This window comes from Anser brachyrhynchus, assembly GCF_964034855.1.
Source record: "Anser brachyrhynchus genome assembly, chromosome: 2".
Classification (NCBI taxonomy): domain Eukaryota; kingdom Metazoa; phylum Chordata; class Aves; order Anseriformes; family Anatidae; genus Anser; species Anser brachyrhynchus.
Window position 1 is genome coordinate 140,869,435 of NC_137695.1, and position 26,039 is coordinate 140,895,473.

Genomic DNA, 26,039 nt, shown 5'->3' on the forward strand with positions numbered 1-26,039 from the left:
ATATAAAGAGTCAATAAAGAAGCAATATAAGTTTATTTTCTTTGAAATTGGTATAGGTCATTATAAGTAAGACTGTGGTCATACCCCATAAAATCCACTCCATTTACTGAAGGGTGAAGCTCCAGCAATAACCTTTGTATGTTTTTGAAAATGTATTTAAGAAGCAAAACCAATATTTGTTAGCCTTTAGATAGTGATGATTTTATACAAACACATGAAAAGAATAATTTTTCCTGGTTTCCAAAAATATTCTGTTGTTTTATTCTGTACAGATTGTCTAACATTGCATCTAGCGTGGACTTACTAGTGAGATGCAATGTACAGAATTATAAGGGGCTGAGTTCTGTGCAAGAACTTCACTGAAATAAATACAAATATTCTCCATGCATATTATCAGGCCCACATTTGCTGAAGAGTTTCCAAATCTGGATGTTTGTCCAGCCATCTACCAGTGAAATGTCAGGGCCAGATGTGGATGTGTACTGTTATCATCACCGTAGATCACCATTTCTGTGCAAAGGAAAGGTCCCTTAACCTGGACCACTGGGAGATCAGGTCCCTCTGGGAGTGCTGTGTGTGTCTAGCAGATAATTCAGATGCAGCTGCTTAGAGCCTGTAGAAACAGTCTATAAATAAGAACAAAATGTGTATTATAATAAAATTCCATTTTATCAGTAAAGTTGATTTAAGTCATGTAATGTCCAAGTGTTTTATAAATGTTTTATACATGTTTTTACATGCATTTGTTGCCAAAGGGAGGGAATAAAATAACTGGATAAGTTCATCACTGTATAATTTCATCAAAAACATAGGATAAGTGAACTAGATTACTGAAAATATCCTTGAAATGTCTGGATGTTTAGAAATCAAAGCTAGACTTCAGACTTTCATTCAGTTCATTAATGAATCAAGTATCTGTTTCACTGAGGAATATATTTTTGTGTGTATTTATTTGTGTATACATACTTGTGAAGAAGAGGGGCAGAGCATCTGAGAGGGTTGTAGAATGTAAATTTCCCAAGCAGCACCAGTGTGTGGTCTCTCAGTCTGCCCACAGTTCAACTTTCTGTCTTGGGGATTGAAAACTGTCTTTTTTTGGTTTGTACCCGCTGAACTGTGGTGTCCTCACTCGTGAATTTGTGTGCAGTGCCTGTTTAAATAAGTAAATAAAAATGCTTTTATAATCTCAGACCAGATAACCTGAGAACTTACTATTAAATAATTATTTTGCTGTAAGAGTTAAAAGTTGGGATATTGGTGAAGAACTGGAACCCCTTAGTGTGTTTATGTTTTTACACTTAAAATAACTATTTGGTGATAAAGACACTATTAGAGGGACAGCACATACTCAGTAGTAGTATATTGCTGTGTCACCTCAACTGGCAAAATTGCAGGCGAGTAACTACTTAATACTGCCATAGATAAAGCTCAAGAAACATACAAATGAGATGTATAAGGGATGGGAAGAATAAATTCAAAAAACATTATACTGAAGCAAGCTTATTTTCACCTAGCCTTTTTTAACCCAAGCCATTGGCAAGTAGTGATGCACTGTAGCTGCTGTAGGAGAATCATAAGAACAATATAGGGGAGCCAGGAAGTGACTTTTCTTTGGTTTACTGAAGGGTCTTGAAGACCCTTTGCTTTTCCACAACTGTGGACAACACTTTGTATTCTAGCTTGTGACTATTCATGTTTATAGAATATTGTAAGAAGATACCAACATAGTACAAATAGCTTTTAGTAACAAAAAGAAAGCCTGCTCAGTTAAAAATATACCTATAACCACTATTCATGTGTGCTGAGTGTCTGCAGCCATGGTTTCTAGTCGAAGCAAGAACTATAAATGATAGTTTATGTATTTTATTTGCTTTGTGTCTCTTGCCTGGCCCAGGTAATCCCTACTCAAACCATTTTCAGAACCCGCTGAGCTGATAAACTAGAGGAACAAATGCTTATGATTTGATTAGCCAGATGTGGAAAAGCAATACTCAAATCAGTCAAAGCAACAAAAAAATATGTATGAACATACTTATATTCTTGCATAGAGTTTTTAAAAGATGTGTACATGGTACAGTGATATATTAATCCTTTGATATGCTTTTGCTGGTCATGTATTTTAAGAAAATCAGTAAGAGCTTGTTATTTAAAATGAAATACCAAACAGGAGCTTACCATTAAAGCTGCTCCTTTTACCTCTAAAAAAACAAACCCTACCTGTGTGAATTAGCTGCTTTTACCCTCCAGTCTCCCAAAACTTTCCATCTGAAACCTGTCCTTTTCTGTCTTCCCCTTTTTACTCTTTGTCTGCGCTGTTTATCCATCCACTGGCTGACAGTGTCTTTACATCCAAAATGCAAAGCAGACAGATGGGCGCCTCAGGAAAGAACATGACTAAGAGCACCAGCATTGGTGGGGACATGTACACGCTGGAGAAAAACGATGGCAGCCAGTCGGACACGGCAGTGGGCACCGTTGGTGGTGGCGGCAAGAAGAGACGCTCCAGCATCGGCGCAAAGATGGTCGCCATCGTGGGTCTCTCGCGGAAAAGCCGTAGCACGTCACAGCTTAGCCAGACCGGTAGGAACTGGATTTTTTTTTTCCCCTCTGGAATTATTTAAATGTGCATAATGTGCATGCATTATGGTTTATTTGTTTGGATATCTTGTTGAAGTTGCCTAATCAACAATATTCTAGCGAAAGAAGAAAATGGTCAAGCATTTTTATTTCTTTTTTTGGCCTGGACATTGACTAAGCTTGGTTTTTAGCAAAGATCCTTTTCAGGTTGGACTGAGGCTTGTATTTTCTGCTTGCTGGAACCTACTTAATGTACTAATTCCTTTGCTTCTCAGGAGCCAACATGAGCTGCTGTACTTACATTTGGGGGGAACTCTGGGATTTTGTGAAGGGTTGCTGAAACACAGTTGCAAAACTCCTTCTCTTCTGTGATGAATAGTGTTTGCATTATGTTCTTTTCTCACATTTAAACATGCACAATTATTTTGAAATGAAACAATTTTCATGAACAAAAAGGTATGTTATATTTTACTGCATTAGTACTGTTTTTTATTGCTTTTTAATTCCTTCCTTTTCAGCCTACAAGAGTATTCACTATCAGTATATGTTTTCCTCATTTCTGTTTATGGCAGTTAAAATTTGATATTGAAATATTCTATCTTGGATAAATGGAGAGTTTTTCTGTTTGATACCTAAAACATTTAAAATCCTATGCAATGTTTTATCCTTCATCTTTTAGGGAAAATCCATATAATGCACTCTGAAAAGCTCTCATTGTCAATTAAGGAATCTTTATAGGACAAGAGTACTTTACATGGAAAATGATTACTTGTATTTAAATCATATATATATATATATATACAAGTGATTAATATATATATATGATTATCTATATTAAATGTGATTATATGCACATATATTTATATAATTTATATATGTATATATATATATACATGAGCTATATTACGTGTTCAGTATCTAAGTAAAATAATTGTAACATTGTCATATGGTTCAACCTAAGTTTATAAATAGCATTCAGCCATGTGTTGTCCCATCAGGAGGTCTCCATTATGCTAAGCACCATTTGGACATTGAACGGATTTTTCAGTTCTCTGAAAGGTTTGCAGTTTTTATCGTGAAACAAGAATGATAAGAGTTTTAACGTACAAGTACATGAAGCAAGTTGATGATCCGCAAAAGCAGAAATTGTGGTATATTTTGTAAGTAAACTTTTGTAGGAGGGGAATTTAAAGCACCTGGAAAGAGTGGAGTTAAAAAGATGGGATACTGAAAGTAAAGATAAGAGAGGGACGATATTACAGAAGAAGGGGAGCACAGAAAGAGATTAGAGAGACTGAGTGTGCGTCTTACTGAACACAGTAAGAGTCGGGAGGGAATGAAGAAGCAGAGGGGAAAGAACGTACGCAGTGAAAGCTCTGAAAATCGTGTAGACACTGGTGACTCCACCTGTAGGCAAGTCTTTGCAGTGCTCTCCTGTTTTACTAACTCACTTGCTGGTTATCAGAATGGCAGTTTCATACATGCTTCTATTTCCTCTGAGCTCAAATGAATGGGGAAGATGAAGCCATCTTTACACGGATCTGTGGAATGTCTGGTTGGGCAACCAGAAAACCTAGCCACTTGCTCACCTAGAAATATATAATTTTGTTCATGTGATAGTACAGAGGTATGTAACTGTGTTGATGTACTTGGATATCGTCAAATATGCACAACAGTACTAGTTGTGATCAACTTTAGTCATTTGCTGTAAGACATACTAAATGAAGGCTGTCAGGTTTTTGTATGATGCTCAAATATAAGTCTCAGCACTAGAGAGAATCTGTATCATTGTGTGGCTTGCTTAGATTTGATTTAAATACCATGCTGATTTAGTTATTTGGGATGTTACTTTTAACCTGAAGTTTCTCTGTTGTATCTAACCAGTTGCAGAACAACTGATTAGGTACTCAAGTTTAAGGACAAATGTGACATGTAACACTTTCAAAACTTCTTAAGATCTCTTGATCCATTGAGTGTGAGCAGGTTGTTCTGAAAAACTCGCGATTACGGAGATGTATGTCAGTGCTGTGTGTCTGCTGCAGCAGAACCCAGGAGAGTCCTTCTGGCTCTGGCCAGCAGCCTTTCTCCCTCAGCTGCTCCCTGGAGAGGTCTGCGCTCAGGCCTGCGCCTGGCCCACCAGGACGTTGCAGCCAGAGCAGCTCCTGCTGCTCCTTATGAAAAGGCCCCTCATGTATAAGATGAATATAGGTTGTTTTCTACAGCTGTTACTGCACACCAGCTCCTGGTGTGCTCCCAAGCTGCCTCCATCCCATGACCCTAAGGGGGCTTCTCTGGCTGCACCTAACAGGACAGGCACACGTGTGGTTGAAATAGTTGGGTTGTACGAGTGTGCTGGTCATATGGTGAGCAAGCCTGTGGCGATGTGTCAGGAGACCCTTTAACGCCCTACGGAAGCGTGTGTGGTGCTGTGTCTGCAATGAGACAAGGCAATGACCTGTTGGGTATGTGAGGGGGAGGTCACGTCACGAAAATGTGTCTTGCGTGTCTTAAAGATCCATCAGCACATCTTAAAGAGAATATTGGACACCAGTGTTACACATGAATGCCACAGGTTTAAAACTTGCAGTTGATGTGTCTAATGAATTCATAATTATTCCCTGTTTTATCTCATCCTGTTCCTGTTTTCAGATGGTAAGTGCCTGCACAAGGAAACAAGTATTGGCACAAGCACTAGTACAAGGCCTGCTATTGAAAAGCTGAAATGCTGAATGTGCTGTAGACTTCCTGTAAGTAAACTTTCGGTAACTGAGAGGCAGGGGATACTCAGCTTGCACAGCACCATTACCATATAGCAACTGGTCAAAATAAAAAGGGTCCTTGGTTAGTTTCTGAAGGCATTCTGTTGTTCAGTTGGTCAGCTGTCTCCTTACTTGACATATCAGGGTTGAAAAAGCATATCTGTATCAGGAGACAACAATACGACTTCTATGGAAAGTTGTAATCATATTTATAGGAACTAAGTTTTTATAAACTGTGTTCTCATCTTGGAGTCAGTAAAAAAATGCCTACCAGCACCTCTGAAATTTCTTTCTAGTGTCTTATAAGGCATAATTGTATTTCAGTGGTTTTCTTCATTCATATTTTATAACTAAAACTATGCCAGAAAATTTTGAAAGTAGGTCATTATAGCTGCTTTCAGGACTGTGAATCAGGCATACGATAAATACCTTAAAAGATAAATTTTTACTTTTATTTCAGTTGAATTTTATGTTATTTCTTTTTGTTTGGCACAGTACTTGGGGAATTGACAATAAATACGTACAACTTAAAGTATGTTTTTATTCTGGTCTATGTTTTGTTTAGTGTATTCAGGTAGGAACTCTTGTTTTGTCGGTAGAGGGTATGTTGATTTGTTGTTATTGCTGGGAGGAATGGGAGTAACTGTATTAATAATAATAATTATATAATTTATTACCTACTGAAGGCATTTTGATTTCGTTCAGTTATGGCTAGTGTCTATTTTGTGTTGGAAAGCCTCCAAGGAGAGAACTGAATACATCTGAAATATAACAAAAACCTGAATAAGCAGTATAAGCAATGTTATGTTCTCCTCAGGGATATAATAATACAGTCTTACAATGCATAGAATATTGCTAATTGAGTAACTGTGCTGAACAAGACCATCATGGATAATTTGTGAGAGTAAAATAATAATTCAGGAAGTCGGACAGATCTGACCTCATTGACGCAGGCACTAGGAACTGATCTTTTCAGTTGATCGTACCGAAAGAATCCAAGAATCCAGTAAATCTGGGTGACATGTCCTCAAATACATTACATCCTAAATGGTGTTCTGTGGACCACTGTTCTTATGGGAAAAGAAATAACAGAAAAATTGCTAGTGTTGAGACCATGGAAATACAGAAAACATGAATGACAACAGACAAGATTCCTTCTCAGGTTTCCATTTGTGATTAAAGAAGCATTGTAATTTTTTTTTGCCAATTCATATTAGTTTTCCTCTTTGTAAAAATGTGTATCAGTACTAGCTCTTCCCTATTATTCGATCTAGTGAAAATGTTAAGTGTGAGAATATACAGGATCAGACTTTGTGAACTGTCTTGATTTATTTCAAAACAATTAAAAAAAAAAAGCCTGGAAATTCCTGCAGTTTATTTAGATGGTCAGCTGACACAAAAATAATTTTACTTATGATTACTTTTACTTAGGATAAGACTTTAGTCAAAGATAAGATACTGTAGAGTAGAGTGACAAGCTGAATCAGAATTGACTTCAGTTCTGATTCCAGTACATTTTCACTGCTACAAAAAAATAGCTGGAGGAATACTCAACAGACTTATTCAAGACATCATTCCTAGAAGACATCATTCCTAACATTTAGCAGGTTTGAGGGGTTTATGTTGAGACCTTTACATCCTGATTCCACGGACGTTCTTCCTACTGGAGTAGCTGTCTTCCCTTGCAAGGTAAAATCAAATACAAAATTCAGGTCTCAAACAGCATCTTGACAGTGTTTGCTTAGATGTTCATATCTGGAATTCAGTCCTTTTCCTGCTAGACAGCCCTGAGGGAACTGGTGACCAGTCTTGCATACAGGTGCAAATCTGTAGCTTTCAGTTCAATTTTGTTCATGAGTGAAATCTTTCCCCTCTTCTGGTTACACTGTGTTAGATCTCTCTTTTAACTCAAATGCACTGTCTCTGACAGGTGGATACCTTGTTTAGGTGACATAACTCTAGCTGAGGAAATGTCTTGTGCTTTCTTTAGTTAGCTAAGTCTTATTGTGTTTGTAGGCTGACTATATCCAAAAGCCAAAACAGTTTAGTTTATGTTGTCAAGAATTTTTTTTTTTAGAATCTGCAGCACACTGTGAACCATACATCCTCAAATGTTTCCTGTGTGTACACACAGTCACACGTACAGAGTCCAGCACACTCCCAGCATTTGAGAATGCTATGGCACATTCGGGTGTATGACTATAATAGCTGACATCTATCAAAATAGGTGATATTAGGGAAAGCATGTAATGGCATGACTTGTTAGTGACCAGTGCAGTAATGCCTGGAGAGAAATGTGACCATATGTTTTGGATGGGATTTTATTTTCTGTGGGTGTGTCTTAACAGCCAAATTATGAATTTTGTATGGTTTGTAGAGTGTTGAAAGTAGAGTCTGAAGTGCTACTTTCATATACCAACTATATAGTCTGTGGAGCTATTTGCTCTATTACTAGAATAATTGAAGGGAATCTGTTGGGAACATTGGTTTTGGTCTTGTATGGTATTTCACATTTCTTAGTTCAAAGTTTAGATTTTTGTAAAAAACAGTCCTTTACCACACATGCAGTACATATGGTTCCTTTAAAAAGAGGATGATGAATCACTTCCAACAGGGGAAACTAAAGAAGAAACTTCATCAATTGCCTTTCATTGTCCAAAATGAAATAAAACAGTGAGCAAACAATTCACTAAACTAGAAGTGTGCTCGTTATCATAATATATTGTTGCTTTCTATCTCTGTAATTAGATTATGTGACAGATCTGCAACTGAAATTATCATGTACTACTTTTAATCTGACCATGTGTTATTGTTTTTTTTTTAATCATACGCGTAATTCATGTGATTTGAATCAAGCCTTTTGTTTGGGGTTTTATTTCCTCTCCTATACCAAAGGCAGATTAGTGTTGTTAATAAATTGCTTTAATGTGTAGTATTACACTTGTATCAGTATTTTGATGTATAATCTGATTTAGTTTCAAAGTAAGCCTGTATTGCATTGATAGAAGTATACGATTAGTAGTTGACAAGAGATTAAGGCCAATTTGTCCTACTGATTACTTGAGAATTGTGACCTGAATTCTTTGCCAAGGAGAAAGTACCATTATAATAAATACATTACTGAGGGAATTAATCAGCCTTTACTAAATAAACTCTGGAGAGTATGCTAACAAATAAATAGACTCTAATTGCAAACTAAAAAGGCTGACTACATAGGCTTTTAATTTTATTTACTGAGGTGATGATAGATTTTTGTTTTTAAATCATTTTCTTCCACATGTAGGGAAAGAGAAGGAAAGAAGGTAAGGCAATACAAAATTTATGTAACTATCCAGAATGGGTTTTCTGTAGAAGAGGCAGGTATATATTTGGCTTCTCTTACTTTCATAAAGTTTCTGTGAGAGATGGATGCAGTGAAAAGAAATATAGAGCTGAGGTGTCAGAGCCAACCTTCAGTCAGTACTAGCTATGATCTTACAGAAGTCATCTTCTGGAAGATGCTTCTTATATGTAACATGTAGGAGATGGCTTATGCCATATATAAGCAGAAATTCCAGGCAGATAAGAAGAAAGTCCTGTAATGAGAATAAAGAATAAGAATAAAAGGCTTCATTTTTGGAAAAAAACATACAGATCATGTATACTAGCTGAGCAATACTGCCCCAGTCACAAAAGACATTTTGAACTCTCTCTCTCTGTTATGTTTAGTTACCGACTCAGTGAGATCTATACCTGTGAGCTTTCAAACTGACTGTGGGAGAAGTAAAACCAATTCCCTTGGTTGTAGGCGTCTATACGATTAAAAAAATACTTACATTTTCCCAAATGATTTTCTGTACTGTCAACCCTTTCCTTAAAAAAAAAAAAAAAGAACACTTAGTTATATTACCACTTGATTTCATTAATAAGGGGAAAAAAGGAGAAACCTGTAAGTGAGATCAGAATGTTTAGCTTGACCTTCTACAAGATTTTCACTCTTTTCATAATTAGAGGTAAAAATAGAGAGAGAAATGTAGGGTGATCTTTCTTGGTAAGAATACTGCAAAACTATCTTTTCTTATCCAGAGCAGAATTCTCATAAGATCCCTGCTAAAAAAATACACATCTCATCAGTAAAGTTTAAAGTTGTTTTATTTCTGTTTTCACAGTAAACAAGATTTGTTCTTTGTGTTGTTGCATAAGCAAAAACCATCACACTGCTTCCTGAGTTCCTAATTGAATTTGGAAAGCATTTCTGGTTTGTGCTATAGGGGAGATACTCAACAGAATAATTTATGTTTCACATAAGTACATTTTGGTTTGAGAACTCCTTTTGTAATTTTATAATACTTTAGTTAACATGCGATATAATATATATGAATTTTGTGTTGGATATTCTGTGAAAAAAGAGTCTGATTTCATCTTATGGAAACTTGAGGCTGAAAAGAAGAACTGTTTAGGCAATTTCATACTTCTATTTTGGCAGTTAGTCACTTTTCAGATAGCCTGAAATGTCCAAGATGCTTACCTATTGTTACAGTTCAATGTACCTCTATGGTTTATATTTTAGGGAATAACATTGTTTTATTTAATTTAAGTTTAATTAATATTTCCAGCATTGTCTAATCTAAATCCCCCCTCTTTTATTTTAGAACTGTTTGTAGAAACTGTTCACACAAACCATTTCCCTCATAGTGAACTGGTATATGCCTCCTAGGTATCTCCATTTAGGTCATCTTTTTCTACCATGGACGAAGTGTGATGGAGCTACCACTCAAAACTTACATGTGCCACTAATAGAAAACTTTTAGAAGAGAAATGATATTAACAACAGAGTAATTTAAAAGTAGCTAAATGTACCAGTGATGATTCACAGAAAATTTACAAGCAGACATTGGATAAGGGAACTAAACCCTCTTATTGCAAATTAATTCCCATAAATCCCTTGCCAGTGCTTTATTTGGCCTTTTGTGTCTTCGTTGTTTTGTTTTTGTTTTTGTTTTTGTTTTTTTGAGTGGGGGTGGATGGGACTAGCAAATCCAGTTGCTTGCAAAATAGTGTGAATCGGGTATGTGTCAGAGGATGTATGCCTGGTAGTCTCCAAGAAATAAGGAGATGCATTAGTCTCCTCCAGCAGGAGGGGGACCCTGTACCCAGATCTTCCTCCATCACGGGAACATCCTCTTTTTTGCAGCGTACAGCTTTCTGCTTCTCTAGAAATGTTAGGGAAGAAGCAGTGGCCAACACTACCTTTCTTGAGCACAATCCTGTAGCTGCGTTTTACAAGCCTAAATCTTACAAGATCTGTCCTTGAGGCAGAACATGCAGAACATGCTCTTTCTGAATGCTGATGTGTGTATCATCCTTCCCTGCCATCTCCATGTCGGCAAGAGTCAGTAGATTCTCAACATGCACAGAATCAAAATTAGAGGGAAAATTAGGATAAAAAGCTGATTTATTGGAAACTTATGCACCACTGGGGCTTTGAGCAGAATTTTTCATTTGTTTTTTGGAATGAGATGCCAAATTTCTGTGTATTTTAGGCCCTTTTCTCCATATTTTAACTATGTTTTTATTCATATCCGAGCCTTGCTGTCTGTGTAGATAAATGAGGTAAAGACTGGGAAGGATAAGAGGAACAGCACAAACAGCACAGAGAAGTTACCTGAGGACTAGCAGAAGTCAATGGAGAACCAAAACACAAGCCTAAACTTATAAAGTACCTACTTCATGTTTTAGTAAACTATCAAAAAAGAATTTGTGAAATTATTTTTCTGTTTTTCTGGGTGTGCCTCCTGTGTTTTGACTAGCCTATTGGACAACCCCAGGTAAAAGTTTTTTGGTTGTTTTTTTTTTTTTAATTTGATGAAATTGAAGTAAAACAAAAAAGACCCTTATACTTAGTAATTATCAAACTCTTTGACAATGGATAGTGAGAGTTCTGAAGACATCATAAGTGCTTCCAGGATCAGTGGAAACTTGAGACTCTAGTTCAAGAAGTACATTGGTGAACTGTATTTTTTGCTACAGTTTTTCTTTATTTTTTATTAGTTTACAACTGAGGAATTGCTCTAAGATTTTTCTTTAACGTCAGTACAGATCCTAGTACTGCATTTTGATTACTGCTCCAAAAAGTGATAGAATTTTCTCTAATCCTGTTATGCACATGTAAGTTCAGTTAAGCTGTCTCTTTCTGCTCAGGGATATGTATACTATGAAGTAAAAAATTGTCGTTGAGCACCTGGCATAGGAGGAAGAAAACGTGTAAGTTGTTCTCAAATCATTCCTATTCGAACATGTTTAGGAAAAGATGAAGGATTTCTTTAAAAAAGCAAAAAAATATTTTTTTTCTTGTCAGCTAATTAATTTCCTATTTGAATATATGTTCCTTTTGTATCTGCATAAGATGAACCAAACATTTGGGAGATATTTTCTTATCAGTCCTAGTTTTTATTGTAAAATAATCACAACATCAGGGTCTCATTAACATGTGGGGGTCTTTTATATCTTTTTTTTTAGAGTTTTACTTATTCTTGAAAATATTTGTATGAATGACATTTTGTTTTACTGTCACAATCTTTTAATTACATTATGAAATGTTCAATTATATGTTACCTTATATGAATTAAAACTCTGCTCTAAAATTTACATTCAGATTTAATCCAGGTTTGTATTTATAGTACTGTAATATGAAGATTGTTCCATTGTCTAGGTAGACTTTGGTGCCAGCAAAAATTATTTTTAGCTCAGTCTGTGAAATCACATTAAGACCTAATTGAAAATATTCACAGTAAGAAATACTTTTCTTGGTCATATTTGCTGCAAAAAGACCTGTAATGAACAAATTCATACTGTGAAAGAAAAATGGCTTCTCTGTGATTAACTAAATTAATTGTTTAAATTAACTAAATTACTGATTTTTCATAAGGTGAATATACATAAAGTATTTTTCAAAATGAAAAATTAATGCAATATTTTGTGTGGAACATGCTGTAATTAAGGCAGTGGTGTACTGAGTGGAAAATATAACATTAAAATATAACATTAATTAACCTTAAAAATAAAACAGATTTTTATAGAAATTCTGTATCATAGATTTTCTAAAGTGTATGAATTACTTGTTCTAGTAAGTCAGTATTCTACTTTTGTTTTAATGCAGCATAATACTTTAAGTTAAATGAACTTCAGAAAAAATCTTTACAGAGCTATTTTACACTGAACTAATTTGCTCATTGATTTCTGAATTTTATCGGTAACAAGTACATTTTTTGTAATGTGTTCATATAAAAAGTCTTGATTATTATCAACATTTTATAATTTTGACATCACCTTTTTAATATTTTCAGTCATTTCAGGTCTATGCAAGATTGGGTAGTATTTTTGAAACCTCACTATGTAATTATCATGTGGAAATTCATGCATCCTGAAAGGGGTCTTCAAAGGTAAAATGGGACCACTATGGGACTTGAAGTTCTGGTTAAAAGCATTGCTAAAATGTGCCCTTTTATAGAACACGGCAAAGTACCTCCTCTCCCTGATAACTGCTATATTGTCTTGCTCTATCACTTTTTCACAGTTAGATAAATGTGCACTTGCAGCTCAGAAAGCCAACCATGTCCTGGGCTGCACCAAAAGCATCGTGGCCAGCAGGGTGAGGGGGGTGATTGTCCCCCTCTGCTCTGCTCTCGTGAGACCCCACCTGGAGCCTGCGTTCAGCTCTGGGGCCCCCAGCACAAGGAGGACGTGGGTGTGTTGGAACAAGTCCAGAGGAGGGCCACAAGGATGATCCAGGAGCACCTCTCCTGTGCAGACAGGCTGAGGGAGCTGGGGTTGTTCAGCCTGGAGAACAGAAGGCCCCGGGCAGACCTTACAGCGGCCTTCCAGTGCCTAAAGGAGCCCTATCGGGTAGCTGGGGAAGGACTCTTTGTCAGGGGGTGTAGGGATAGGACAAGGGGGAATGAGCTTTAAACTAAAAGAGGATAGGTTTAGAGTAGGTATAGGAAAGACATTCTTTACTCTGAGGGCGGTGAGGCAGTGGCACAGGCTGCCCAGAGAAGCCGTGGATGCCCCATCCCTAGAGGTGTTCAAGGCCAGGCTGGATGGGGCTTTGAGCAACATGGTCCAGGTTAACTATCTTATCAAAGTCACACCTTCATCAGTAAACGGACAGAAGTGCTAGGAAGTGTAAAAAAACACTTGCAATTAAAAAGGTAAAATACATGAAAGTCCAGAGAGTTGGATTTTGCCAGGCAAGAGGAACAGTTCATTATGCTGTTCCACCAGTTGCCCAGTGGCTGAAGACCGTACTGCTGTAGGAGTTACTTTTAAAAACACCACCTCCAGCTAGCACCCAAGCTGAGATTCCTCTTACTCAGTTAATGTACTGAAAGAGGCCAGGCAACAGCCCCACGTTAGAGGTTGGGCAGCGTGAAAATGAACACATCCAGCAGTACAGCAGCTTCCTCACAGAAAGGCCTGTAAGTGCTCAGTGCACAGTAGAAGTCATTAACTTGCATGCCTTTTACTCGTCCGTTTAAGCAACTGCTTTCATGCAGCGTGTTGGCAGATTATAGGAATTGTTGAACAGAACCCCACTGGGAAAAGGATTCTTTGCAATTTTGAAACGAGTTTTTTTCAGATCGTCCAACTTGGCGCCTTGGCTTTTGCCACCGTGATTGTCTCCCAGTGGGGAGATGGATTTAAACATGTGCCAGTTGTATCCATGTTGCATATTCCCAGCTTTTCTGGAGTGAGAAAGAAACTTTCTGTCATGTGATTTTACCTCAGTGCCATCCTGTATTTTTCTGGGGTTTGAAGATTTGTGGTATATATGGAAAGGAATCTGAATGTCTCCTACTGGAGAAACCTCTAAAGCTCTCAATCTTATGGGCATTTAAGGCTACAATCTGTACAGATAAATTAAAAGACTACGGTCTATCTCTGGTTCTGGCTGATGTCCATATGGCTAACAGATCTCCTCATCCTTAAAAGCTATGGGAATCCTCCTATGTCCGTGCTGTCTTCTGAGCTGCGCCTTTTTGGGAAAGGTCAGCTATCTTGGGTCAAAGTAGTGACAGAGAGCTGGCTAAAAATCATAAGGGTGGTTATGAGTGAGTGTCCTGCCCCTCTAGACCTCACTATTATAAATGTAGCCTAAGAAAATTAGTTTTATGCAGTCATCCCTTTACGAGTATGTGTATGGAGGATTTATTAGCCTGTGCGCACCCTCCATAACACCTTGTAGTTTCATAGTGCCTCGGATAATTCCATCTACATTTGAATGAATAGACCACAAAGATAATTAAATTCAGGAGGATAAGGTGGATGGCAGAAGAATGTGCTCATAATGCTTACTTGCACGTAAATTTTACTGCAGCCTCCATCTCCATATTAGTTATTCTGAACTTTATAGCTTTGTATTTCATAATTCTTCTTCTTTCCTTATATCTATATAAGGTGTGACAGGATGCAACTGACTGAAATCAGTCAGTAAAACTCACGGGTAAAACTCATGAAAGTCCTTGAACGTAGTTTCTATTAATTCATTGGCTCGTCACCAAGAATTCAGATCTCATCTCAAAATGCTTTTTATGGAGCTCATTAGCCATTTTGAGCTAATTGTCTTTCTTCCCTTTAGCAGAATTAACTGCATTTTCCAGTTCCACCTTCAATCCATCTCTTCCTCCTTTTTCTCCACCTCTCGCCTTGAGCTATGTCACCTCTGTCCAGCCTCTAAGTACTAGAGAAGTGAATACGTTTTGTTGCTTCTTTGTTTTCAGTGAAGTGGGAGTTTGGATCTCACTGAAAGTAAGTAACCTTGACATGAAAGCAGATATGAAAACGGTAAACTCCTTACAATGTTTGAGATTCTAAAAAAAAAGGACTTGAGAATTAAAAATATTAAGATGAAACTGTTCTATCAATTCTTACAAAAACAGAGACCCATAGATCTTAACACAATATGAAAGGAAGGTACTAATATCCTAGGATGGTGTAAATATCAAAGGGGGGTAGCAAGGTATATATGGCTAGTAAAAATGTACAGCTGCAGGATGAAGAGCTCCACATCTGTGGCTTGTAGCAGACAGCCTGCTGAGAAGATTTTCATCAAAGATGAACCACAGAGTGAAAGCAGAAGTGATTGGTGAGGTTGAAAAACAGCAGGAGGCAGCAAGGCAGGCTTTAATGTGAGAGAAAAAGTCAAGAGGTGAGGGAAGTGGAGTATGGAGAAAATCAATGATTATATCAGTGAAAGAAGGAGAGTTAAGGCATACACAGGAGAGGACTAAATACCACTATGGCTCTGACTGCTGGTAGGGTGTGGGAATTGGGAACAAGGGAATTAGAGGGAGAACAGCGCCAAGGAAGAATATAGTAAGAGAGAAAAGCTTTTGTGAGTGAGAACTGTGTAGGATTGTTTGGGGTGACTAGGAAAATTCTTCTGATAGAGAAGAGTACATGAGCAAATCCAATAGAAATTAATTTTTGTCTTAGGTGTCACGCTTTCTTCTCCCCACTCCTTGTAAACATTAATTATTTTTCTGTTACCATTTGGGCTCAGTAATTATTTATTGTTAGTGCATCAGCTGTTAGTTTTTAATATCAAACAGCTATATGTGTGTTGTAGTTTCTAATAAGCAAGGACAGTAATTGAAAATCACTGCTTTGATGGGGCAGGAAATCAGATTACAGTTTCACAGACCCATCCTCAATGCAACAAACAAACAAACAAAAAAAGGTGGCTTTGTTAAAAATTCTATTTATTTGGAATTAAAAATATGTCTGGATTTTTATCTGTTATATTAAGATGCTTTTTAAGGTGCCTTTTTGGAGTGTCCTCTTTAATTTGGTACTGAAAATTGTGAGGGAAAAATGTGCAACTGGAACAAATTTAGATTCAGCAACCTCAAAGAAAGCAAGCCTGATTTAAATGTGTGTATGTATGAGATGCACACATTTCTGTCATATATACATGCATATAATATACACATATTACATATATAAATATTTTCAGGTTTTATTTTCCTTTTAACTTAGTTGTCCTACGGATATTAGATGCATTGAAGCCTACACCTCTCCTTTCAATGGTGCAGTGACTTCACTTCTCTTACTTAGCACACTGCAGTTCTGATGAAATCTCCTAAATCTCTGGAGCTCTCTTATCTCTCTTGCACATCCCCTGCTTAGTGGGAGACAAGCTGTGCAAATGGTGATTGGCACAGTCCAGCCTCAGCTCAGGCTTCTGAATGGGAGCACTGATTTGCAGCTTTTTGCAGCCATTTATATTCATTAAGCTTGCAGGTCTCTAAAGATATTGGAACCTGACTGCAGTTGTTCAATAGGTCCACAAGTTAGTAAGAAGAAAAAAATATCCACGTGGGATTTTATTTATTTATTTATTTACTTACTTATTTATTTATTATTACTACATGGCACAACCATATAAGAACATTTTCCTTAGGGGATGTCTAGCAGCAACCTTTTCAGCTTTCCTAAGCAGCTGCAGTACTCTGTCAGGTCGAAGAGCTGGGCATTGCTGAGCTCCCAGTGCCTCAGGGCTGGACCATGAATATTGATAGTGTGTTTAAGTCCTGACACGGAGCTTTTCTCATCTTCACTTCTCAGCCTGGGCTATGCACAGAATTGCCAGCTGGATGTGCGAAGTGGCTTGGGTGCTTGGTGGTGAAGTTTGTTGTGTCTTTCTGAGGGATTATGTTGTGAATTGATTATGTTGTGAATTAAATTTAAAGCCAACTACCACTAAGCAAAGCTAGTAGATGAATGACTTCCTGATGGTTAATGGTATCTTGCAGAGATGCTGAATTATTAAAAAATAAAAATAAAAAAATAATTCAGCAACATACAGCAGCTAGACCTGGTGTAACAAATTTGTCTGTTTCTTAATTTCTTTAATTCTCCTGGTGAAAACGGATACTTTCTGTAGATGCGATATGTAGTATTCTGCTCTAACTGCCTCATTCCTGACTACCAAGGTGAGAAACACTGAGAAAGGCACCAGGCAGTGGCGTGCAGGCTGATGCTTTCTCTGGTAGCCAAGCAACAGCTTGATTTCTGCAATGTGTCCACGCAAGCTCTTATGTACTCTGTTAGCTATTCAGGTCCTTTTGTAATGATTCTGCAGTAACAAGGGTATGGGACTTTTTTCTTCCGATCTGTCAAGAGGCAGCTTCAAAAACAATCTACATGCAAATTGGCTATATTTCAGGCGGGTGTGAGGAAGGACGTAGAACTGCTCCAGGAGAGAAGTGTGAGATTCACGTGCAGGTGTGTACGTGATGGCTTTGTGATGATGATTACTCCCACACGCTCCTTGCTACATTAAAAACACACTAAAACTTCATTATGCAAAGGCTTGACCCCTAAGCAGGAGGAAAATAAATTGAAAGCATGAATGAAGTGAAATAAAATTAAAGACTTCACCACTGATTATTTCTGGAGCTGTTCTTTACTGCTCCTTGGCTTAATAAGTACAGAGTACTTATTTTTACTGGACAGGATTATGACTTCGCAATAATGAGACTTGATATTGCTGCTCTCAGGACAAAAAGAGTTGAGTCTTGGCCTGTCTGTAGAAGAAATTGCAAACAACACTACCTTATAGTAAGCCCCTTCCCCAAAAGTAGACAAGTGCTGTCGTTGTGCTTTATAGTTCTGTGCTATTCTCCTTACCCGCTGCCCTCATCACCTTTCTCTCTCCCTTTTTATCACTGTAAATTTAAGCCCAGTGACCTGAACTTCTGCACCCTTCAGGATTCTTCCTCCTATCCTTAGTTTTGTTTGTCATCGAGTTACTTCTGTTCCTTTCACTCTAGCAAGGCTAGATGCACAGATAACATTTAGACCGAAAACAAAAATTAGGCAATTATGTTTGTTTACAACTATGGGTAGACCATGGCAAGGAGTGTATTATCAGTATCTATTTAGAGAGCATTTATCTGTAAATTCCTTTGCTTCATTACAAAATACAGTCTTGCACATTGACAGACTAGACAGATGGTCTCTGTTTAACAATTTTAGGTAATCGGGCTTGGGCTACGTGGTTGTTCAGTTGTAAGAAACAAAACCGGGCTTGTGAACACAGGGCTTCCTCCCTGTGAATGAAGAGGTAAAATCCAGGACTAGAGGAATTGGAGGAGGGTTTTTATGGGGCTTCTCTCTCACGCTGTATATACATATGTGGCATTATACTGCATGGAAAAAAAAAAAAAAAAAGGTATTTAGATTATTATAATTCAGCACAGAGACACTACTACAGAAATGTGTTTTGCTGCACACCTGGTGCCCTTCCCACCTCCTGAAAATCATAGGATCATAAATCACAGAATGGTTTGGGTTGGAAGGGACCTTAAAGCCCATCTAGTTCCAACCCCATGAAAAGGGCAGGGACACCTCCCACCAGCCCAGGTTGCCCAAAGCCCCATCCAGCCTGGCCTTGAGCACCTCCAGGGATGGGGCATCCACAGCTTCTCTGGGCAGCCTGTGCCAGGGCCTCACCACCCTCTGAGTGAAGAATTTCCTCCTAACCTCTAGTCTAAGTCCACCCTCTTTTAGTTTATTCCTCCTTGTCCTATCATTATCTGCCTAAGTAAAAAGTCACTCTCCGTCTTTTTTATAAGCCCCCTTTAAGTATTGAAAGGCTGCAATGAAGTCTTCCTAGAGCCTTCTCTTCTCCAGGCTGAACATCCCCAGCTCTCTCAGCCTTTCTTCACAGGAGAGGTGCTCCAGCCACTTACCACCTTTGTGGCCCTCCTCTGGACCCGCTCTAACAGCCCCACATCCTTCTTGTGCTGGGGGCCCCAGAGCTGAATGCAGGGCTCCAGGTGGGGCCTCACGAGGGCAGAGCAGAGGGGGACAGTCACCTCCCTCACCCTGCTGGCCACTCCTCTGCTGATGCAGCCCAGGCTGCAGTTGGCCTTCTGAGATGCAGGCATGCACTGCTGGCTCGTGTTGAGCATTTCATCCACCAGAACCTCCCAAGTATTTCTCCACAGGGCTGCTGTCAATGAGTATTATAATAATAATAATCTCAAAATATGTTTAACCTTCATTCATACTGTCTGACATGCATTAACAGTAGGCCAGTAAGCTTATTTCTCATACATCTGCACAGCCTATTTGTCTTAGAATACAAAACAATGGCATTTTAGTTTTATCCTAGCCATTAACAGGAGGTATTTCAATACCTTTATGGACATTATTCTATTTTACTTCATCCGGTCATAATAAGTGCTCAGAATTAACAAGCTATGCTGCAGTAATTCCAGAATGTGGTGTTAATAATTCAGAGAACTACTGTATTTCATTTTATTTTGTGAAAGCAAACAATACTGTATTTGTTCATAAAAGTGGTAACTTGCAGTAATAGAAATACAATATACACATACTGATGAAAAATTATATCGCAAACAGGCAGGCATAAGCAGAGTGGGGCCATTTCACAATACAGGCGTTTATGCCAGTGAAGGCCATGTGTTCCTTTTAAAACATTTTAATACAATAAAAAAACTGCTAACATAGGAGGATAATTACAGTGTTACTTGTATTTGTACTGAAAATAAGTTGCCAGTACAGACAGACACTTGAGAACCATAAAAGGAACAGGAATGCAACTTCATTCCACTCTTAAATTCATCATTTAGAGGTTCTGAGCACGACCATTATCTTCTGATTTTGCAGTAGTACTTAATACAATGCTAAATAATAAATGTGTAGTCTTGAGAGTGCAGCTTTTTAAAGAAAAGGTCATTAAAGTATCTCAGTCACAAGGAACACAAGTCACAGCTGTGTTCATTTCTACTGAACTTCAAAACTCTTTAAGAAGTCTGTTCACCTGATCTTCATATTACCATTTGATCAGATTTGTTATATTCAGTACTAAAACATAATATTCATACTATTTTGTATCAGCGTCATTGTTTCTTACCCCAATTAATCTGCTTTTAACTGTTTCCTCCTACTGCCTTGCTGACTGACAAGACTATTCTGCAGTCAGACCCAAGTATTTCATTAGTTGATCTTCCCAACAGGATTGTTGCAAAGAACCAGATGCTGAGGCTTACTGAGCCTTCGTCGCTATTGTAGACGAACAGTGAAGCAGGGCAGTTGTTACAAACTGTATAATGCCACTTGATGAGTGACTGGAAAAACACACCTGTTAATGTTAAGTCTGTTCAAACTTGATGGATTCAAAAGTCCCACAGCAGGAGATAAGCCTCAATGGCCCCCAAGACGTCCCCTGCCACAAAAGACTGCCTCCTCCCACCCCCGATCAAATTGCCAAATCAGATTTTGGATTCAAGTTGCAAGAACTTGACATGAAATAAAGTGAGGCTAAAGAATCCCCTTTAAAAAAACAATTGCATTCTAAATTTGATATTATTTATGTATTTCGGCAAACTTCATTTAGTGCTATGATTCTCAGCAAATTTCCTTACCTTTCTTGGAAAATAAATGTTTTTTTTTTTTCATATAGTGATGCTTTTAAAAATTAAAAATAATTTTATTTTGTAAATTTCAGTCATCCTATATTTGAGTCAAAGACAGCTTTTTTAAAAGTTGAAATTAAATTATTTTTACTGGGAGTCCATTGGGATTAAAAACTACACTTTTTCTCTCCTAGCATCCCTTTACTGTCAAAATCCTAAGAAAGAAGAAAAAGTTCACAGAACCATCTGAAAGTTAGCAAATTGTGACTCCATTGGCTCTCAGCAGAAATTTGAACATTAGAAAGTGAAGGATCCATATAAATTCATAAATCTTTATAATAAAAAGGTGTCTCTAGAGATGGCTGTTGGGTGCTAATTTGTGTGTTTGAGTTAAAATTGTGAATCAAAGTTACAATGTCCTCTTATAAGGTAAAAAGCACGTGAAGGTCCACACACAGTGTCTGGCAAGGAACCTTGGATGCAATGGCAAAGTTTAGGACAATTGTGAGAGAGCGCAAGCAAACAAAAGGAAAGATTAGTCTGACTAATAGCTCAAAAGCACCTTCGATGACTGTTGATATGAGACCTGCCAAATCTTAACCTGCTGGGCAAAGGTCGCCTCTTTTATGCCCTTCTGTTCCCTCACAGCAGCGGTGGGCCGTGCCTTGCTGTGCAGTTTTCCAGTCTTTGTCCTGTGAGTGCTCGTTGGGTGGCAGGCTGAGCTGGTCAGAGGGCAGCAGCTGGGCAGACCTGCTTCCCACCACCTGGGGAGCACTTGGTAGGGACTCGAGGAGCTAGAAAAGGCAATGGCCACGTTATTTGATGCTTTAGTCAGCTGAAAACCGAGTCAGATTTTCTATAATGGGAGTTGTGTGCGTTACCTCAGCACTCAGGAGTAGCGCGGAATATAACCAAAGCCTCTCTGGCCTCTGTAAATGAATCACAATAATAAAAATGGATATATTTCTCTGTTAGTTTCACCTAGTCCAAAAGAATAAATTCAGTCTTCTGTGAACTGAACAGTGGCTTGGCAGGTCTCAGGAGATAACCCTTACAAGATCTCCTGCTGCTGCCACAGTCTGTCTTTTCTACTTCCTCTTTTTATAATATATTGGAGATTTTCTCTCGTGTACAATTTTCATGTGATGACTGAAGTTCCTTTTTGTGACAAACTTTTCATGCGTCACATCTTTACTTTCCTATAAGAAAGCCCATCCTTGTTCACACTAAATTCAGAAGGGGAACTACCCTTTATTAGTCTTCCAGCTGGCTTGTTTGTTCAGTCGCCTATGTCAAAACTTCTTTTTCCTAGGGTGCTGATTTTGTAAATGGCCTTCCAGGAGCCTTTATGTTCCTGCAGATTCTTATTAGTGTCACCAGGACTCGGCCGACGTTAGGGTTTGTATCTACAGGTTCCTTTATGTGACTTGAGCCAGCAATTTTAATGGGCATTTGTCTGCAGTCATCCTGCTGGTTCAGCTTCATCCAGGTAGCCCAAACTACATGAAAGGGAGGATTTTTTTTTCTCTTCCAGTTGAAATTTGGAAGTGATGCTCAGTGGTTTCTCCTAGTCCCGTATAAAAAATTGCTCGCACAATTTGCATCAAATCCCTGAGCGAGGTGTTTCCTAGTTAAACATATACATCTTTGACTCTTATCATTTGTTGATGTATGCCTAAGAAGCAATTCCTCTTACTTCATCATTCATGTATATATCATCTTCATCTAACATCTTTCAGTTTGCTCTGCAGGGCTGTTTGCTGGCTTCCTCTGATGGGTCTCTTTACCTGTTTTCCGACATCTTAGCCACTAACTTTCCTTAGACCTGTTGCAAAATATTCCCTATCTCAAAGACTTTCCTAATTAGGAAGTCTGAAAAGGTTTCCTGTTTTTCTCAATAGCTTTATGCCTTCATATAGAGTAAAGTGAAAATTATTGACCAGGTCCATTTTTCTGTCACTCATAAATGAACTTCAGCTGGGATTATCTGATTTATCTTTGTTCTGCAGGATGCAACACAAAGCAGGCATAGTGCCTGAGTCAAAATTCATGTACTTAAAAGAGTCGTGGGTTGCTGGGTTTGACCCAGAGTTGATCACTACTTTCACAGACCACTGTCTGAACACAGATTTTTGTGTGCTGAGGCTCTCCAAAATTGAAGCAAGATATTTTCATCACTCTTTAAAGCTTAGAAATTGTTCAAAAAATAAGAACGTTTATTTATCGTAAAGTCATCTCGAACTGAAATTGTGATTTAATGTTTTCCTGCCTCTGTTTTGACTTCATATTCAAGCTCTTATGTTGTGTGTTGGTGTTTTTGTTGCTTTTGTTGTGTTTTTTTTTTTTTCCCAAAAATGGATGTTACAATTATTAGGAAAAGAATATACCAAAGCAGAGCAGAAATTTAGTATCATTATTCTGTTGTGTGCATCTGTGATGGTTGACAGCCTCAGAAGGCTGTGAAGGGTCACAGAGCTAGAGCAACTATGGAGAAATGCAGTAAGAGTGGTGAAAAATGTAGATTGGATTTTTTGGTTCAGAAAAAAATGACTGAAGGAGAAAATTGAGAGCTGTGAAAAAAAAAAGGTGACTATGGAATGATTTATTCACTGTTCTCACAATACAAGAACTAGGGCACAGCATGCAATTGCCAGGAAAAAAAGCAAGAGGAAGTGCCTCCTCATAGCACAAAGCTAAACTCTGGGACCTGTTCTGTAGGATATTGTATGGGCCAAATGTATATAATGGCTCAAAAAGAAATAAGATAAAATGAGGTGGGTTGGACCTAGCCATGGCAAGAAGCACCAAAGCCTTTGAGAAAGCCCTTAACTGAGAAAGACACTAAAGTAGTAGTTAATGGAACAGAGGTATTCCTTCCTATGCATGTTTATTTTATTTTATTTTGTTTTATTTTGTTTTATTTTGTTTATTTTATTTTATTTTATTTTATTTTATTTTATTTTATTTTATTTTATTTTATTTTATTTTATTTTATTTTATTTTATTTTATTTTATTTTATTTTATTTTATTTTATTTTATTTTATTTTATTTTTATTTTATTTTTTATTTTCTCCCATGCAGTTCTTAGGCGTTGGTATTAGCTATACTACCGGACAGGATATTGAATAATTGGACATTTGGTTTGTCCTGGTATGGCTGTTTCTCTTTTCTTATGTTTCGTCCATTTTTGTCCTGGTCTTCTGTTTGGTCTGGGACATGAAAACAGAAGGCTGATTTCTGGGTTGTGTGAATGTTGGAAACCTGAATTTATGTATGATCTATTCAGTATTGCATTCAGCTCTACAGAGGAACATCTTTTTCCCTTACTCTGAAGGCTCATCCATTGTAAGTTTTATTTGGCTTTTTGCAGAAGTCTGAATAGTTCATATCAATGCTGTTTTTCATTGTTCCAGTTAAACAGCTTAACATTTTATTAAGCTATTTGTCTTTAAGCCTGTTTAAGAATACTTATCTCTCCCCTAAGAACAATATTCTAGACATGATGGCAGCTTAATTATAGAAGATTTTGAAGCAAAAAGAACAGAAGTCCTTCTCTGCTTACCTGATATACTTCTATGAAACCTCAAATGTAAAGTTAATCTGGAGGGGTTCAGGGAATGACTCTATTCACACAGGTGTAAGCACCTGGCCCCGTGTCTGTAACAGACACTGGTATCAGCATTTTGACTGTGAGGTCTGTACATTTCTATTATATATCACATTGCACACAGTAAAATAAGGTTTAAATGCAAGTTTAAAATATTCTGTAAAGGGAAAAATGTTTTAATATGGTCATTTGTCACGTGTTTTTAGAATGCTTTTCCTCTCCTTTCATGCATGCAGGTTTGAAGTCATATGTATATGTGACCCTGAATCTAAAGATATTCCCCAAGCTGACAATAATATTAAGATTATTATACATTGTGTGACTGACTTAGAGTAGTGTAAAGAGAAAATTAGGAGAGGTTTATTCACTAAACTACATTAAAATACTAAATGAAAGCCCCCGTTGTAAAATTAAGAAAAGAGTCAGCTATCTTTGACGCACTACATAATAGTCAGACGTAGAAAAACGGTATTCACATAACTCATTTGCATTAGTGGGTTGCTTTTATTCTAACTGAATTTTATAGAGCTCTCTAAACAAAAATGCAGAATCCTGATGAAAGTCTGACATTTGTTAAATCCGCAAAAGATTATTTTAGAAAGTAACAATAGCCAGTATTCATACAGAAAAGAAAAAAAAAAAGAATTTTAATTAACAAAATGTGTATCTATTTTATTTTGTTTGTGAAACAAAAGAACAGGGGCAGGGGTGGAAGAAATAATCAAAGAATTATTGGCTTGACTTTTGGGGTTCTGAGAACCCAGAGTTCCTGACAGATCTCTCCAAAATAAGTGGGAGAGAGAATTTCTCAGCTCCTTTATAAAACAGCTTATGTGCTATTCAGCTGAAATTTATGGAGAATGATTTAATGATCCTAGATTTTTAATAAAAAATGAGTTATATTGATTATTTTGGGGGTTATTTTTAACATACAGTTTATATACAAGAATATTTCAAAACAAACCTCCATTAGTACTGAGATATGTGAAACAGCTGGGCTGTTGTGCTGATCGCTTTTTTCACTTCATCAACTCCCGTACTTTCTGCAGTATTAAAACTGTTAGTATGATACAGATGCAAGCGTGTGTGGATAAACACAAAATAGCATTTCTTATGCGTGTGTATGTATATGTACATTTACATATATAAATGTGTGGTCTTACGGACAGACACACGTGCATGTACCAAAAAGGAGCAGTCCCAGTAGGCAGCCCCGCGTGGGCTGGCAGCGGGAGGCAAGCTGCCTGTGAGATCTGCCCTGAAGTGCCCCATGGGCTTTGGGGTGGGAGAACCAGAGACCTCAGAAGTCGTCGTATGTTGTACCGTCTTGCACTGTGTTGGGTTCAAAACCTGATGTGCCTTAACTATACCAGTCCCATGGCCAAAAAAGGTTTGGGAGCCTCTTTTGCAGTGCTGCTGTGCATTAGCAGTATTAGTAGTTCGTGATTCTGTTTTCCAGGTTTGCTTCTGCTATTTGTGTGGCTGCACGTGGTTCCTAACTGAGTCTGTAGGTTTTTTATTTTCAGTTAACATTGGCTGTTAACTTCCCCACAAATGAAAATTCACTCATTTGCCATAGTTGGTACTCTGGCACTGCAATCTGCTACAGTCAGAGTGTTTCAAAGTTTCTTCCCTTGACTACAGAGGGAGTTTGGGAAGCTGGCTTAAAC

The 26,039-nt window shown here is 37.7% G+C and overlaps 1 protein-coding gene across 50 annotated transcripts in view; it reads left to right on the top strand.

The window, feature by feature from the left end:
• The window catches only part of RIMS2 (regulating synaptic membrane exocytosis 2), a 462,856-nt gene that overhangs the window by 406,693 nt on the left and 30,124 nt on the right, over window positions 1-26,039 (top strand). For 34 of the 50 annotated variants that reach the window (XM_080580660.1, XM_080580642.1, XM_080580653.1 and 31 more), the window contains one exon: window positions 2,339-2,580. The exons of 15 other annotated variants lie outside the window; for them this stretch is intronic. In XM_080580660.1, the coding sequence (XP_080436786.1) occupies window positions 2,339-2,580 (242 nt within the window). The remainder of the gene's footprint in view (window positions 1-2,338; window positions 2,581-26,039) is intronic. One more of the 50 variants, XM_080580659.1, reaches the window with a different exon arrangement.